Raw genomic sequence first — 18,845 nt, 5'->3', positions numbered from 1 at the left:
CTGCTCCCTAGTTGCTGTCAGAAGTTGACATTCATTTGTCTTGGGCATGAATGCAAATAATTTAAGGCTTTTAAAGATTTATTTGAACAATCCTTTTTTTTGAGAGTGGAAAAAAAATTCAAACAAATCCTTAAACGTCCCAAATTAATGACAATTATGAGTGGATGGAAACTGCTAAAACAGCATTTCTCTCCATCCATCCATCCATCCATCCATCCATCCATCATCTTCCGCTTGTTCTGAAGTCAGGTCACTGAGGCAGCAACTTGAGCAGGGAGGTCCAGACATCTCTTTCCACAGCCACCTCTTCCATATCTTCTGGGAGGACCCCAAGGTGTTCCCAGGCCAACCGAGAGACGTAGTCTCTCCAGTGTGACCTGGTTCTTCCCTGGGGTCTCCTCCCAGTCTGACATGCCCAACGCACCTCCCTAGGGAGGTGCCCGGAGAGCATCCTTACCCGAACCACCTCAAATGGCTCTCTCGATGTGGAGGAGCAGCGGTTCTACTCCGAGTCTCTCCCAGATATCTAAACTTCTCACCCTATCTCTAAGGGAGAGTCCAGCTACCCTGCGAAGGAAACTCATTTCAACCACCTGTATCTGTGGTTTTGTTCTTTTCTCACCACATCTCACTCCCAACCCACAGAGAGCAATCCCCCCTTTTCCGATTGAGAACCATGACCTCATAGTTTCTGAGGTCTTGGTCATTTTTCTTCTCATACAGTATAATAAGCAAACCAGTGTCTTTTGCTCTTACATGTCTTTTATCTTACGTCTTTTAGCAGACTCTCTCACTGGGACATTTTCATCTTTAAATCACTTCTTGGTCTACTGCCTTCATGCATCTCCTCCTACATGTCACTTCATCAGTGCAGTCACAGCGTGCACTCCCAAGATATAATTACCTGCAGTGTTCCCTCAGTGCGGACTGAATTTGGCAAAAGGGCCTTCTCTTACTCCACTCCTGTATCCTGGAACACCTTGCACCTTCTTCTTCTTTTACATTTTATACTTTTGTTGGATGTGACTGGGACCCTGTGTACACCATTTCGTTCCACCACATGTGGTGCAAATGACAAATAAAGAACATTGAATCCTTTATTATTATGTTTTACCAACTCTCTTTCTAGCTATTTTATCACTTCAACCCATGCCATTTTCCAGCAGTCCATCCATCCATTTTATCTTGTCAGGTGAAAATGTTTGTTTTAATTTCTTGCATTCATAAGTGATAGTCCCTCTGAGACAGATACAGAGTGTTAGAAATCCTCCGTGAACTGAAACCTGCAGAGGGATCTGAGAGCTCTCAGCTTACATCTCCTCTCCCTGCCTGACCTGGAATCAGACCAAACTTACGACCTCTTCTCATCCACTCAGGAGGCTTAAGTGCTTCACTGACACTATGATCCATTTACAAGGTAACACACAGTCCTAGTGGCCGCGGTTAACTCAGAGATTTTTGGGATGTTTGATTTTTACCTTACCTATAATTGGAATTTTGGTTTTATGTCTGGCTTCTACCGTGTTCAAGAAACCTTAGTCAACATAGCAAGAGGTTGGACAGAGGGTATAGTAATATCGTTTTCATTTTATAAAATGAAAATATTAAAATCACATCTAACTCTATTGATCAGTATTGTGGACACCATATGTGGGTGTCTTTCTTCCCCTTTAATAGATTAACCAATCTAAGATTAGAGGTCATGGACTGAAAGTAAAGCCTCTGATCTTCTGCAGGCGGTTGACAGCCGGAGACTATTTGAGAAAGGATTATCTAATATTATCTCTGGTTTATCGTACTGAACTTGGCCCACATATCATTATAGTAGGAGTCTGAGATTGCCATTACGAGCTAAAAAAAAGGTGAAGCAATCACACAAAACAAACACTGATTTTAAAACACACCAGGAGTGTCATAGTCAGCGGGGGCCGCTGACCCCCCCATCAGCCCTGGTCTCACACTCACAGTCCCATCATGTCATGTTTCTGCTCCTCTTTGTCATCATGCTGTTTTTCTTCTGTCATTAGCCACACCCCCTCTGCACTTTCAGCTCATCAGCTCTGATTCACTGCACCTGTTCTTTGCCTTATTTAAAGAGTTCCACTTTCACTTGTCCTTTGCAGAATTATTACACCACTCATGGTCCCTGATAGTGAAGCCTTCAGTCATAGTATCTTGTATCCTTGTCTTGCCTTGAACCCTCGCCTGTTTTTTGACTCCTCTTGTTGCCTACCTTCTTGGATTTGTCTGCCACTCTGGCCACGGTAACGGACCCCAGTGATGAGCAAATGAAGCTTTTATGAAGCATTGAACCAGTTGGGCCAATTGTTTAAAAAAATAGGTTCATTTGTTGAAGCTTCAGTTACACTGACCTCTTGTGGCATTTTGCAATGCTGCTGTCAAATTAGGCATTTTGCTTTTAGTGGCACACGCCGAAGAACTTCAATGACTAGTGTTAAAAGAAACTACTAGGGTAAAAACAGATTTTTTTTAAAAAATTCATCAACTTTCTATGTTGTCTGGTTTGAAAATGTATTCATGATTACATGTTTTTGAATAAAGATTGATAAATGTGCATTGAAGAGCTTTAATAAAAATGTTGCAATGGTATTGTGCTTGTGTAACTGTGGAAGAGTCCGAGTCTTTATCATTCTTAAAAATATCAATGAAATGACGTTTCCATCATCTCCATGTTTGACACTGGTGTCTAATCATGGAGGAGGTATCATGATGCTTCAGCTCAGTTGAACACCAAACACTGCACCTGCACAAATACACTAATGTAAATAAAAAAATTAATTTGAGCCCATACTGATATATGATTATTAAAATCACATACATCATTTTACTGTAATTATATTAAATACATGGGTTAAATGGGTTAGATAATATCTTTACTGCTGAACATTACTTTAACTTTTTTGACATTTAAAACCACCTTATCATGAGCAGAATGAAGTGCTCCCACATGTTAAAACGACCTCTTTTCCTGGCTGCCTCCATAATTACTCAGTTTCAACTAACAGCAGAAACACACCTACTCTCCAACACATTGCAAACATTTTAGAGCTGTTTCATAGTGTTGAGCTCTCAACTCAAAACTATCTCAACCTGTCACCTGTCAGAATCGAGACGAGGCGGTGCCAGGGAATCAGCTGTTTGGATGGCAAACCAGTCAAGTGATTCATTCCAACAACGAAACAGTTTGTGTTTCGGACGTCACGTGTCACGTGACTTTTTCTGCACCAAAACAGGCTCTGAAGCAGTGGTTCGATGTAATTTTACTGCAGGGTTCGAGGCACGTTTTGAAGCTTTTGGTTCATACTACCATCACTAACGGACCCTGTTTCCTCTACTAGACCATGTTTCACAGATTATGTTTTTGGATTTTGTATCTGGACCTCTGCCTTCCTGTTCATGACCCCTGCTCTGACATGAACCAGGGTTTTGGATTCAAAATAGCCAGACACAGGAGTGCAAAAACAAGTGCAGTTTTTATTTATTATAGGATGTGGGTGCAAAGTTGACGGTCTTCACAGGCAGATGGAGAGTGAGAGTCACCTGTCAAGACTGCAGCATCGATGTCACTGGTCCTGTGCAGAGCAGCTGCAATAACATGGTTTGAGGGGCCAATCCAATAACGGGGTCCGGTTGTCAGAGCAGGGGTCATGAACAGGAAGGCAGAGGTCCAGATACAAATTCCAAAAACGTAATTCATGAAGCGTGGTCTAGTAGAGGAAACGGGGTCCGTTACCGTGGCCAGAGTGGCAGACAAATCCAAGAGGGGTAGGCAACGAGAGGAGTCAAAAAACAGGCGAGGGTTCAAGGCAAGACAAGGATACAAGATATGCACTGATTTAATAATCTAAACTCCCAAACCCCTGGACTTCTATTGTGCAATACTACTGACATTTCATACTCTCAATCACCTTAACTACCTCACTAATATCCATAATGTGCAATATAATTGTGAAATACTTGTATTTTTTACTTTCATAGTGCTATTATATCTATATTGCGTTACATTTTTTATATTTTTAGTGTGTGTTTTTCTTAAGCATGTTTTTGCACTGAAAAAAGGAGTGGCTCTTAATTTCATTGTACTTGCGTATAATGACAATAAAGGCATTCTGATTCTGAAGATGCTATGACTGAAGGCTTCACTATCAGGGACCATGTGACCAGGGACTGTGAGTGTGAGACAAGGGCTGATGGGGTTCAGCGGGGGCCGCTGACTATGACAAGGAGGCTCATTGATGAGTCTGTGCAGATTTGGTGACATTTGTTAAAATATTGCATTATTTATTGAATCGAAATACACAACTTCTGTTTCTGGTCCTTCATTCATTCATTCATTCGTTCAACCTTTATTTATACAGGTCAGTCTCACTGACCTTCAAAGACTCATTTACAAGAGAGACCTGTTTTAAAAAAAGAACACAGATGAGGTCCAGACAACAATAGACGATCATAAAAAAGCATATAAAATGCAAAGTAAATAGAAGAAATTATATAAAAACAAAACAAAAACAGCTACATTATAAAGCGATTCATGAGTTATCAGAAAACAGTAAAAGCTGCTAAATCTAAATACTTTTCTGATATCCAAAAAAGTTCAATCTGGTCCTCTGGACATTCAAAAAAACAAAAAACAAAACAAAGCAAAAAAATATAGAAACGTTTCGTCTCTCATCCGAGAGACTTCCTCAGTCTGAGGAGCTGTATTCAGCTCAGTCTCTTAAATAGCACCGTCTCAGGGTGGATCAACCAGTTTTGCTGCTGACAACCAAAACCAGCTGATCACATGCTCAAGAAGGACCATCAGCCTAACAATGGATCATTAGCACACTGATGGCTGTTTACTACTCACAGAGGGCTGAGTGATACTAGCAATCACACCATTGTAAGAGGGGGACAGTTGAACCCGGAGGCCTCCACCCCTGTTTAAAGATGGACGATTTCTTTTCACAAAGATGGCCTCCTTTACTCCTCTCTCAAACCATCGTTCCTCTCTGTCCAGGATGTGAACATCTTCATCCCTGAAAAAGTGACCACTGGCCTGGAGATGAGTGAAGACAGCAGAGTCCTGGCCTGATGATGTTGATCTTCTGTGCTGGGCCATCCTTTTGGCCAGTGGCTGTTTAGTTTCCCCGATGTAAGACTGATCACAGCCCTCCTGACACTGAACAGGAGGGTCTTATCTCAGACGGACCCCAGGCCCACCTCCAGCTCAGGGGGCTTCCGGCTCGGACATCCTCAGAAGTAGTAACTCACTCTATCTTAATAAATCGAGGAAACATGAATTCAGTTGGCCAAATGTATTAAATCAAGGCAGGAAAAGGTTACAGTTACAGTGCTGGTCTCCGATACAATTCGACGCGAGATCAAGAACCAGAAGGTGCTGGATGACACATTGCCTTACAAATATATCGGGCCTAGGCTCCGCCTTCTTGCAGGAGCACAGCCTATCAGAGTGTATCAGTGGGGTGACTATGTGTGATCTCACTGGATCTTATGTGATCTGACGTGTCAGGAAGATATAACAGGATGTAGAAGGCCTCTCTGCGCAATCCTTCTGTCAATCTCACGCTCCATTCTTCCCTCACTGGCGAGCAAAACCCTGAGATACTTGAACTCCTCCACTTGAGGCAGAACCTTGCCCTCGACCTGAAGAGAGCAACTTACCCTTTACCAGTTGAGGACCATGGCCTCAGATTTGGAGGAGCTGATTCTCATCCCAGCCGCTTCACACTCGGCTGCGAACCACTCCATTGAGAGCTGAAGATCACGGAACGATAACACCAACAGGACCACTTCATCTGCAAAGAGCAGAGATGGAATCCTGAGGCCACCGAACTGGAAATTTTTTATTTTTTCTATCCTTAACGTGTGGTTTTTTTTGTCTTTCAGATACACCTGGACCTACCATTCTGTGTTCGTTTGTCTCTCCTTCCTGTCCTCTCAACCAGCCGGTCAAAGCAGATGGCCGCTTGTCCTGAGCCTGGTTCTGCTGGAGGTTTCTTCCTTTTACAAGGGAGTTTTTCCTTTCCACTGTTGCCACTGTGCTTGCTCAGGGTGGAAGACTGCAACGAAGCCAAGATTCAACTTGTCTGCTGGATTCCTTAGATAGAGAACTTTACTAATTGGCTTTTATGTATGTGAATGTTTCTGTAAAGTGCACTGAGACAACTTTGTTGTGATTTGGCGCTATATAAATAAACTGAATTGAATTTAATTGAATTGAAACCCTTCACCCACTGGCTACACTGAGAACTTTTGTCCATAAAAGTTATGAACAGAATCAATGACAACGGGCAGCCCTGGCGGAGTCCAACTCCCACCCTGAAGGGGTCCGACTTACTACCCTATACCACTTGTATAGGGACTGCACAGCTCGTAGCAATGAGCCCCCAATTCCATACTCACGGAGCACCCCCCACAGTGTACCCCAAGGAACATCGTCGAATACCTTCTCCAAGTCCACAAAACACATGTAGACTGGATGGGCAAACTCCCATGACCCCTCAAGGACCCTAGTGAGGGTGAAGAGCTGGTCCAGTGTTCCACAGCCAGGACACAACCTGCATTGTTCCTCCTGGATCTAAGGTTCAACCAGTGATGTTACTCACTTCCCCAGCCTGCATAGACCTTACCAGGAAGGCTAAGGAGAGTGATGCCCCTGTAATTGGAGCACACCCTCAGATCCCCCTTTTTGAAGAGGGGACTCAAACAAAACAGTCATGTCATATAATCATTTAGTCATCCTAATTGTGCAACAACTTCCAAATTGATACACACATATCATCCATGTTTAATTCTCCAAACACAGCGTGCTAAGTGTGACGTCGCATCTTTTTCTGCGAATGCAGGTCCTTTCAGGACCCGAGGGTTTAGACTGGAATTTGATGGTGGTCAAATTTAAATTAGACTGTGAACGCCTACACCAAATAAGCCACATTTGAGCAAAAAAATTAAAAGTGGGCTAGACCTGCACTGTGGCAGCACAGCAGCTTAGTGATTAATGCTGTTGCCTCACAGCAAGAAGGTCTTGGGATCAATCCCTGGGTTGGGTTTGGTATCTTTCTGTGTGGAGTTTACATGTTCTTCATGTGTTTGTGTGGGTTTTCTCTGGGTACTTCGGTTTCCTCCCACAGTCCAAAAACCTGGAGGCTGCCTTCAGGTCCAGGCCTCCTATGCAAAAGAGATCTGTGATCTCAATGGAATTTGCCTGATTAAATAAAGGTTAAAGACAAAAATGAACATTGAGTCTCTTTGGGAACTCCTTGGAATCCTTCTGGAAGAGGTGGCTGTAGAAAAGAGATGTCTGGGAAGCCTATGCCTTTGCCTGTGGTAGATAAAGAATGGATGGACTGTGTTGTTTTATTTTTTTTTTACCAAATTATATCATCAATTAACAACAAACAATGAACAAACTTTCCCAACAGCTGACAATGATCCATTCAAGCCACCACACCTGCACCTGATCCCGTCAACTACCCTGTTTCTACAATAAGGACTTGGCGGTTAATCATCCGATGCTGGAACATTAAAATATCTTATGGTAAATTAATTGACAGCCAGTAAATATATTTCTTCCTGAGAAAACTAACCTTGTGAATTTGCTCCTTGTGTTTGTAAGCCTTGCTCATGCAAGTCCTGCCAAGTCCTCTGCCTCCTGTGATCTCACCAGTCATCTCTGCTCCTGCAAACCAAATATCAGCCTGGATGAACTTCATACCACCATCTCCCTGTCTCTCCAACACTACTTACCTTTTGGATCAAACGAGCTGCTACTCCTAGGAACCACTGGATCTTTCCTTTCACCACCTGAAAACAAGCAAATTACAGTAAGAGTTGTACAACTAAGAAAGATTACAAATCATTGATCCACAAATCCTGCCAGTACTCACCTCTACCTTGGTTTCCTTTCAGCAACAATTCCCTTCTTAAATAAAAACACATCTTTTCTACATTTGAGTCCTTGTCATCAGTCTATCTTTGGGTCTTCATGACCAAACATGTTACAAATCTGTCCAGGTTTTCTTTACATAACCAAATCCATTTAGAGAAAGTGGTATACACTGAGGATGGAAGGAATATGATACCCTGCGAGTGGAGCCCCAACAGAGTTTTGCCCAGTTCCACTACATACGGACTACGGCCAGTCAAATGTGGGTCTGCCAGATTCTGCAGAGGACTTGTTCACATTGAGTGTGTACCCATATTTCAGAATTGCATGTCAACACATCTAATTAACTAATGGGAGTTAACTCTTTCAAACGACACCATCTGCACCTTTAATCAATTATAAAAAGTACAGCCAATATTTATCTTCATGTTTTATTAAAATTTATCACTGTCCAGATGACCTGACTGAAAATTGTTGGATTGTATACCTGGATTATTGAGCATGGACATTTTTTGGTTTTGAACCAGTTTGACATGACTGTCAACAAGGAAGAGGGCCGGCATCGGAGGAGGGGCCGTGCCAAAGAGACCATCTTAGCACCAACACAACTGGTTTGTTCCACTTTGGAGTAAGCTGTTTGGGGGAAGAATCAGTTTTGTGTTGTGTGTTTCCTTGACTGATGAAGCCTTCCGGATGGAAGGTGAAACGTTTCAGCACAATAAAAAGAAACTGTCCAGATGACCTGACTGAAAAATGTTGGATTGTATACCTGGATTATTGAGCATGGACTTTTTTTGCTTATCACAATATACTTTAACAGAGTTGACTCCATTTAGTTAATGGCAAAGTTTTAAATGTCTTGCACAGTCTGAGGATGACTCTAGGCTACCACCACACCAAATTTTAGTTCCGTGTCGCATTGACTGAGTTATAGCAATTTGTTTTTGTAAAGTTAATTAGCTGTGGTCATTAGATATTATGGTGACACAGCGATAAACAGTAAACACACTGACATGGGTAAAAATGTCATCTGTATTTGCCTTTGACAGCAGGTGATAACAAAAGTACAAACTTTAAATTGCTCAAATTTAAACAAATATTTGCACACTGTTAACTCTAGTGTTGTTTATATTGAACATAGACTACTTTATGGTAAAATAAATGCACTAATTGCACATGGAGCAGACCTGGTGGCCACTAACGAGGGAGAGAAGTGAGAGTGGGTGAGGAAGTGTGGGGTAAACAGACAGAATAGGAATAGACAGGAAGTAAGAGAACACGAGAATAGATAAAATACTTGTTCTAAAGTGATACCTACATTACTGTTGTTATATTTGTGTTTTCTGCTGAACATTTAAATGCACTTTGATTGCAAATGTTTGTCTTGCGCATCATGCTTTTATTTGATAACCTGAGAATGACAGGAGGCAGCACGGTGGCGCAACTGGCTGCCTCTCAGCGAGCAGGTCCTCGGTTCAAATCCCGGTCCGCAGGCTTTTCTGGGTGGTGTTTGTATGTTCTCTCCGTGCATACGTGGGTTTTCTCCAGGTACTCCGGTTTCCTTCCACAGACCAAAAACATGCATGTTAAACTGATTGGTAACTCTAAATTGTCTCTAGGTGAGAGAGTGAATGGTTGTTTGTCTCGTTTGTCTCTATGTGTCCCTGTGATGGACTGGAGACCTGTCCAGGGTGTACCCCGCCCCTCACACAGTGATCGCCGAACATGGGCACTGGCGACCCCCGTGACCCAAAAATGGAAGAAGCTGGTAAAAGATAATGGATGGATGGATGGATGGATGGATGGATGGATGGAGAATGATCGAAGTTTTCACCAAACCACAACTTTTACTTTTAATTACTGGTGCTGAGGCATGATCACAGAAGCTCCCACTTTACTACTTTTTAATTTTCATATTTTGTTTCATATGTCATATATTCATGTCTTTTTTTTCATTTGGGTCACAATTTTTGATTCACATCTCCTCCCGCACCTTTGAAAAAAAATTACTTCAAAACGTGCAACTCGAACGAGTCTAATGTGTTTCATGATGTTTGATAGCAACACACAAAATTTACAAAAACTGTGAAAACTTTTTCAAAACCAAGTCATCTTTGGAGCTTTACCTCAGAGTAGAAAGATAATTTAAAGTTTAAATGGGTCACAAAAAGTTTGATTTTACGACTGCACAAATCAAACTGATTGATCGTCTTTCACATTTTCTACACAATTATTGTTTATGTTTTGTGATTTTTGAAAAAAATAATTCAGTTGACTTTTTTTAAACTTACCCCAAAATGTTCATCTTGTCACACAATCTATTTAAACTTTACAAAAATGTTTCATTCAAACTTTTCCTATGGTAACAATCATCATGTCTTTTATAGTTTATTTAGGCATTTTTTAATTTTCATTAGCCAAACATCTCTCACTGCTGTAGGACTTGTGGTTTTCTTTTGACTCCCCCCATATTCCAGTGCTCACCCAAACTCTCACTGACTCACATTCTATCTGATAAGAGGCTTTTTATCTGGTTATGCCTCTAACATAAACATTGTGGCTTGATTTTTGTTGTGCTTCTGTCTTTTAACGTGTTATCAGGCAGTGACAGTCAAAATGCATGGTTACCATGGTGACTCTAATGACCTTCTGGCAGTAAGTATACTTTTACACATCTACAGTTTTTACATCAATATATCAACGTTTCGTCAGCTTAGATCATTACAAAAAGTGTTAAACACTGTAGAGAAGAAAGTTGATGGATCTTTGTGCAGCAGCTGCGTTGAATTTTTTCAAAAGTTTTTTCAGAAACGCTTTAGTTGTGTAATGATTCTAGTCTCGTATTCTTTGATTTGTACTCATAACCTGGTCCTCACAGTTGAACCCAGCTGACCAGTTAGACATCTGAAGATCATAAATAAATATAGATGGCCTCAAAGCCTCTTACGACAGAGCCCGCTTACGATTCCCTTTCCGTGCACAGCATCCTTGAATAGACTACACAAAGATCCTTAAGCCAAAAATCCTTCCCTGGTATTTAATTCTAAATGAGTAATTACTGGGTGTGTCTTAGGTTTGCAGGTAGGCTGCGTGACGGAGCTCGCACTCTTCAACCCACTGATTCTGAAGGTGAGTGGGCATCCTTAGGAAGCTCCTAACGAACCCAGGCACGTAGGGGGGACAGACCAGATACAGTCGCCAAGATGTGTGACATGGGAGGTTTGGATAACCTGGTGGCCAACACGGCCTACCTGAAAGCCCAAAGTGGGGACGACAAGGAGATGAAAAAGCGTCGCCGCAGTTTGGCTCTCCCTAAAGCGGATCAATGTGTTTCCCTCAGAGGCTCCATTGAAAAGGACTTTTCATTGCTTTGTGAAAGGCAGCCAATAGGGAAAAAGTTATTCCGTGAATTCTTGTCAAGTAACCCAGAGTTTATGCTTGCTGCTGAGTTCCTGGATGAGTTGCAAGACTGGGATCTGGCTGAAAGTGCAAACAAAGACAAGGCTCGGCAAAACATCATGAACAAGTACTGCAAAGCTGACTCAAAGTCCTTCCTTACTTTTCTTACCGGGGAAGCTGCTGAAAAATGCAAGTCTGTCACAGATGCCAACTTTGAGGAAGTGATGAAAAACAAAGTCCAGGAAGGTGTAAGAGAATTTTTGAAGGGCAAACCGTTTACAGACTACCAGAGTAGCCTGTTCTTTGACAAGTTCCTGCAATGGAAAGAGTACGAGAAACAGCCCATCACCGAAAAATACTTCTACGAGTTCAGAACTCTGGGGAAAGGAGGCTTTGGAGAGGTAAGCACGCACACAGAAACCAAACGGATGTTGCTGAAAATAAGCCTTTAACCCTGACTCTGTCTCTTCAGATATCGTAGCAATAATTATGTCTTCTAAAGTCATTTTGGCAAAATTACATTCCTAGTAAAACATTTTGAGGACAGAGATGTGGATATATTTAATTATGAGAAATTATATTTACCTCATCATGTGCCAAAGTACATATTTTAATGTGGAATTATCAGAGAACTGAACATACAACGGAGAATTAATTAAATTGGCATTCACTGAAGGAATGCATATTATCCAAAGCCTTGGATGCCCAAGATATTAACTGTTGGTGCTCAGAGTATGTTTCAGGAATGGCTCTCAGCTACTACCACATCAAAGTTTAGCTTAATATCTGTAAACATATTCAAGTTTGAGCAATTTGTTGCGTTGGCTATTTTGTTGTGGTAGTCGTCTTGATACTGGTTGGCTCCTAAAGCTGAACACTTGTAGATGTAATTATAATGAGAGAGTCATTGAAATCTATTCAGTTGCTGTTGAGATATTTTACTAACAGACAGACAAACAAACATGCATAAACACACAGGACATGAATGTGGCATACAAGGGGAAGTTAGAATCTGCAGTAAAAACAAATGTTTTGACCTTCTTGTGTTGCTTGTTAGCATAATGGTCAAACGCAGATGCCCTACAAGTAAGCCCTGAGGGATCTCTATAGGGATCGTTTAAATGAAACATTTAGCCAACAGCTTGCCTGTAAAAATATAGAGCTTTTTATTCATTAAAAGTAAGATTAGTTGCTGTTGCTTGTACACCTCTTTCTTCTGTGGGAATCTGTCCATACTGGTGAAGAAAGCACGATAAGGCTTCGTTAACAATGTGACAGAGACTGGGATCTATCTGAACATAGATCCCAGTTGGAACAGCTGGTTATGGTCATGATCAGTTTACTTCTTCTTTGCATCAATTCTACCAGTGATTCTGTTCAACAACCACTTATTAAATTTATTAGATTAATACTGGTAATAGTGTTATCAGTGCAGTGACATAGTTGCTATGGTTCATTAGGACCGTTGACGTGACACCAGAAGACACATCCAGGGATCTGAAGGAGATCTGAAGGAGATCTGAGACCATCTGTGATATGGAAGTCCATGTATTTACAAAGTAATTTGTTTTGTTTTTTCTGCAGGTTTGTGCAGTGCAGGTGAAGAACACAGGCCAGATGTACGCCTGTAAGAAGTTGTGTAAAAAGCGGCTGAAGAAGAAGGGTGGTGAGAAGATGGCCTTGTTGGAGAAGCAGATCTTGGAGAAAGTTAACAGCTTGTTCCTGGTCAACTTGGCCTATGCTTTTGACACCAAGTCCCACTTGTGCCTTGTCATGACCTTGATGAATGGGGGAGACCTCAAGTACCATATTTACAACATGGGCTACGATGGTAAAGGCGTGAACAAAGGAATCGAGATGAAACGCATCGTTCACTACACGGCGCAGATTGCCACCGGCCTCCAGCATCTGCACGCCATGGATATTATATATCGTGACATGAAACCCGAGAATGTGTTGCTGGATAGCCAGGGCCAGTGCCGACTTTCAGATCTGGGTCTGGCCATACAGATCACTCCAGGGAAGACCGTCACCCAAATGGTGAGTTGATGGACACATGGAAAAAGTGTGGGAAACTCATGAAGAGTGTCGGGTTTGTCCAACAGATTTTAAATCATGAGATAAAATCTTATTTGTTCCATATATATATAAAAAAAGGCCTCACTTGAAATTAATATGTGTGGCTGATTTTTACAAGTCCTTCATTTTAGTTTATTACCTTAAGATAAACAAATAACCCAGTAGTTGTTGGGTGATTGCACACGTGCTATCACCTCTGTGTTCATTATAAATCCGGACAGGGATTATAGGTTTGTTTAAAGATCTTTGCACTCTTTGAATCCATTATATAACTCATTTGATCCTATTGCAGTCAGGTTGGTCTCCATCTTGTCTCAAGCCTATGTTAGAGAAAGAGGACGCTTGCTAAAGCAACAGCTGCTAAAAGACACCAAGTTTCTCTTTAAGGCACATCGATGGCTAACATTCAGTCTGCTGTGTTGGACCTGACGAACGTGAAAAGAAAGGATTGGTAGAATAAGATTCCAACTTCTAATATGAATCTAGAATCATCTAAATCTGACAAAAGATGTACCTTTTACGGACCGCATCCTAATTATTTACTGATAGGAGAATCTCAGAACGGTTTGATGCGCACCTTGTTTCACATAATGACACAAAGGTAAAGACGTTTGCAGCAGGTTGCCTTTAGGTCTTACTTGCTGAAGCAAAGAGTAAGCTCTCAGCTCTGAAAGTCCACTAAGCTCATTATCAGCACTGCGATATTCTTCAACCAGCCAAAGTGACTGGGCTAAACTGTTACAGGTCAGGCTGGCCTTGGTCCCATGATCCTCTTATGGGGTATTACACAAGTCTGTCCCTGATTAGATCGACAGACTCAGGTGAAACTTACATTGCACACATGTAGACGTGATCGTTTTCAAACAATTTTCTCATTGATGATTGATGCTTGGAGTTGTGTTCTATCATCTCAGACTTTAAACGTGTGGTCCGGACAGTTTGACAGATTGTTAAAGAAATCAATGTGCTAAATGGGTTCATTAATCCCAATCAGCCACAGTGAAGAGTTAAGAGCGGAAATTGTGAAGTCATCATTAATATTGATGATTATACGTGGCTGGAGAGGCTGGATGCTGTCCATCAGTGGAGGAGCTAATACAAAGCAGTGATGTGACATTAAACTCTGTGTCTTTAACTGTGGGTTGATCACACAAAGTTTCAGATCAATTGGAATTCTTGGAGCTTGAAGTAAACATTGGCTGTGACACTTAAACGACTTTGCAGCTGATTTTTCTTTAAACTGCTGCAAAAATTAATTAATAAATACATTTCCTCACTTGAGAAGTGGTTGTCATAAATGTGTTTGGATGTATTTCTGCTGGTGGTCACAGCATCCAGAGATGGCCCAAGCTTATATAAGAGACAGTCAGTGTGCAGACATACACAACTCTTGACAGCTAGTAGGCTTAGCATTAGGATTAGGATCCTAGTTTAAGGTTGTTGGTGGGGTCACTCAGGGGAAAGGGAGAGAAAAAACGTGTTGGGGGGGATGGGGGGCACAGGAAAGTACAAGCAGAGGTAAAAGTGAAAGTGGTAATTAAAAGATCTAACAAAGTTCAGTCAGGTCATCTGGATGGATTCTTCTTGTTGAAACGTTTTGTCTTTTATCCAAAAGACTTCTTCAGACTGAGGAGCTGCAACAAACTCAGTCTTATAAATAGCACCTTCTCATAGAGAATCAACCAGTTTGCTGGTGACATCCAACACTAAGAAGGACCATCAGCCTAACGATTGGCCGTTAGTGCCCTGATGGCTGCTTGCTATTCACAGAGGGCTGAGTGATACTAGCAGTAACAGCATTGTACGAGGGGACAGCTGACCTGACTTTGTTAGATTTTTCTACCTGGATTATTGAGCATGCATCAGAATTTAAAAGATGCTTTTCAGTTTTCCGCTTTGTTCAAGAGGGAGGTTTTACAAAGATCAGTGTCCAGTTAAAGGGGCGGCTGTGGCTGAGTGGTTAGAGCAGTCATCCTCCAATGCAAGAGTTGGGGGTTCAATCCCACCAGCAGTCACATGCCAGTGTGTCCCTGGGCAAGACACTGAACCCCTCATTGCCTCTCGTGTGTGTCACATCGGTGTATGAATGTGATAAAGCTCTGATTATTCTTTGTAGAGATATGTGTAGTAGAGTGCTGTATTAATGGGTAAATGAGGCACAGATTGTGTTGTAAAGTGCTTTGAGTATCTCAATAAGATAGAAAAGTGCTATATAAGTACAGTCCATTTACCATTTAAAGATAACCCATATTTTTGATAGTGTGATTACCTTCTTTAACTATAAAAATAAATACTTTAATTAGCAGATTTATTCATGTCCCTTCACCACAGCCAATTGATTACATTGTAGTATTTTTACTTTTTGATTAAACAAAGGACTCAAAGATTGACAACTTATTGAAAGATTTATTGTATACAGGAACATTTGATTATTATTGAGTTTGACATGGTGGGGCTGTTTTTCAATTGGAGCCCCCATCCTGTATCAGCAGAAATACCTAGACTTGTGTTTTTTCATACATTTTTCTGACATCAGTCTAATACAGTGAACCCAACATTGTCTACACACACACAGTCTACACAGGTGCATTTGTTTTTGTGACTTCAGCAGACATTCTGACTCCTAACAAGATAAATCTGGGACACTGTGACATTTTCTACTCTAGTAAATCTGAACATTGTTAACAGACGATTTTTCTCAAGAGAAACTGACAATAACAGGTTTTTCATTCAAACTTAATGGTTTTTCAGGTTTGTTTGCATTTAGACATCTCAATTCTGTATTTTTTCAAGTCTCTTACTCTTCATCTCCTTTGTTCAGGCTGGTACAGGAGCATACATGGCCCCTGAGCTCCTGTCCAAAACACCATACCGGACATCAGTGGACTGGTGGGCCTTGGGCTGCAGTATCTATGAGATGGTGGCTGGATACACACCGTTCAAAGGACCTGAGAACAAAAAGGAGAAGGTGGAGAAAGAAGAAGTGCAGCGCCGGATTCTCAACGAAGAACCAAAGTGGGAACACAAGTGCTTCGATGATACCACCAAGGATATCATCCAACAGTTCCTCAAGAAAAAAATGGACGAGCGCCTGGGCATAAAGTAAGTTTATTTGGCGCTTACACTGTTTGATTTGTGTTGCTGTAGACTGTGATTTATAAGTGAGGAGGAATCGGTTTCATGTGATAGATGTTCAGTTTGACCTAATGTTCCACCAGTTAGGTGGAGGCGAGTGTCCTTTTTGCCAATTTGAATCTCATATTTAGACATTTCGTCCACATGGGAACAGCATTTGTGAATACATAAGTTTTTTAATTGTTTCAGTCTTGCCTTGTCCACACAGAAATTGCATTTTTAAAAGCCCCAATTTTTTTTTTTTTTTTTTTTTTTTTTTTTTGACAGTCCACAATGAAAAAATCTTAAAACACTACTCTTGTGCTTTGTGTAGACAGCCAATGTGCAACCTTTGGAAAACAATGGGGTCATAGATTTATCTCTGACCTTTTTTACGATCCAAGGGCGTCCTCTTCTGTTCTGTTTGCATTTTGCACTATGTATGTAAGCTTTGTGTTTGCTGCAGGACTTGTGTCCTGTTTTTAGTGTGCAAAATTTTCACGGCAGCATCACAGCACCACACATAGGCCTGGATTAGTTACTGAAGCATTTTTGGTTGTTTTGGGTCATTTTTGGTGTTTCTGTGCGAATGAAAACGGTTCTTAAAACGATCGTCTTATCAAGGACATTTTCAGAAACAACAAATAAAAATATTGTGTTTTTTTGGGGACCGGGGGGGGGGGGGGGAACTGTGTTTCTGTGTGGGCAAGGTTTAAAACATATATTTGAATGTTTTTAACAGGAACAACATGGAGGATCCGAGGAAGCATGCTTGGTTTAAGAACATCAACTTTCCTCGTCTAGAGGCAGGGCTTGTGGATCCTCCCTGGGTCCCCAAACCCAATGTGGTCTACGCCAAGGACACTGGTGACATTGCAGAGTTCTCAGATGTCAAGGGCATCACGTTTGATGAAAAGGACAATAAATTCTTTAAGGAGTTCAACACTGGAGCTGTGCCAATCCAATGGCAGCAAGAGATGATTGATACAGGACTGTTTGATGAGCTCAATGACCCCAACAGGAAAGAAGGGGGTATGGATGACGATAAGAAGTCTGGCACGTGTATAATGCTGTGATCTGGCACAAGTTCACCATGTAATACCTAATCAAACTCAATTATTTGTTTTCTTTGTCTCAAGCGCAATGACATTTATGTACAAAATAAAGTTCATGTTTCAGGAGATGCGAGCACAAGCGACGTTTTTGGAACAGACGTACCATCTCTCCTTTGTAAGGATGCTCACGGTTTAGAGATCAGCTGCTTGTGAGGTGAGGTTCTGTAAAATATAAAAAGTCTGATTATGTATTTTACACATTGTTCCTGGTTCACAGCTTTTCTCAAGACATGCGTATTTAATTTTGTAGCTACCTTTACCATGAATGCTAGCAGTAAGCTTTTCATTGATGATTCTAGAGTTAGAGACGGATGCTGTGTGCCAGAAATACAGCTTAATAGAATGACAAAGCTGTCAGAAACAACTAATCAGGGTTTGCTTGATTATTGTTTAGTCATTGTTGTTAAATTTAGAATTGTTCAAACACGGAAAAAACGTGCATTTGAAAACTGGATTTATTTTCTAGACTTCAAAATCTGTTGTGCTCATAAAATTAGGAATTTTCTTGCATTTTATGTAATTAATTGATACCACCACAAAGCCACGCTGTTTCTTTGTTGAAAAGTGCTTTTAAATGACACTTGGCACATAATGTGATCCTAAACCTTGGGATTATGAATGATCACATTTACAACAGTGGGTGGTCTTTTTGCCTGACCCCGTTACCTTTACTGACACATGAAAGCAATTGTTTGTACTGTTCACAAAGAAATGTCTATCTATGCAGAAAAATAAATTGTGCTAGTCTTTTAAAATTTTGTAAGACGAAACAAAACATTTACAATAACCCTTCCCCTCCGAGTTTCCCCTTTGTAGATTGCTTTGAGGCTCAAAACAGAGGCAAATGACCTAAAGGGATATTTTGATCATTTTAATGTGGGGTTTTGTTGGACAGTTAAGAACAATTACTAAAGAGTCATTTCTTGAACAACCTAAATTTAGTTCAATAAAAAATAAATTTCATTCACAGGACCACAAGCTAAGAGCTAGTCTAAACCATCCATTGTCTTTTACCCGCTTTTTCCTTTTACGAGTCGCAGAAGCTCACTGGTGCCCATGTCCAGCAGTCACTGTGCAAGAGGCAGGGGATGCCCTGGACAGGTCTCCAGTCCATTACAGGGACACATAGAGACAACCAAGACAAAAAACAATTCACTCTCTCACGCGGAGAAAATCCATGCATGCACAGAGAGAACATGCAAACCCCACCCAGAAAGATCCTGGGCTGG

At 41.2% G+C, this 18,845-nt stretch overlaps 2 protein-coding genes across 2 annotated transcripts in view; both read left to right on the top strand.

Moving 5' to 3' along the window:
• The window catches only part of LOC119414194 (putative glycerol kinase 5), an 11,855-nt gene extending 7,576 nt beyond the window's left edge, over positions 1–4,279 (top strand). Inside the window, exon 7 of the mRNA XM_037681294.1 lies at positions 4,143–4,279. Within this exon, the coding sequence (XP_037537222.1) occupies positions 4,143–4,279 (137 nt within the window). The remainder of the gene's footprint in view (positions 1–4,142) is intronic.
• A 6,806-nt stretch (positions 4,280–11,085) lies between these two features.
• On the top strand, positions 11,086–17,740 carry grk7a (G protein-coupled receptor kinase 7a). Its single transcript, XM_037682163.1, has 4 exons — positions 11,086–11,709; positions 12,893–13,348; positions 16,209–16,489; positions 17,244–17,740. The coding sequence occupies exons 1-4, from the start codon at positions 11,113–11,115 to the stop codon at positions 17,575–17,577; spliced, it is 1,668 nt and encodes a 555-aa protein (XP_037538091.1). The 5' UTR covers positions 11,086–11,112; the 3' UTR covers positions 17,578–17,740.
• The last annotated feature ends 1,105 nt before the right edge of the window (positions 17,741–18,845 follow it).

The sequence above is a fragment of the Nematolebias whitei genome, chromosome 9 (genome assembly GCF_014905685.2).
Source record: "Nematolebias whitei isolate Nwh7 chromosome 9, NemWhi1, whole genome shotgun sequence".
NCBI classification, from domain to species: Eukaryota; Metazoa; Chordata; class Actinopteri; order Cyprinodontiformes; family Rivulidae; genus Nematolebias; species Nematolebias whitei.
This window is presented reverse-complemented; position numbering and strand designations above follow the sequence as displayed.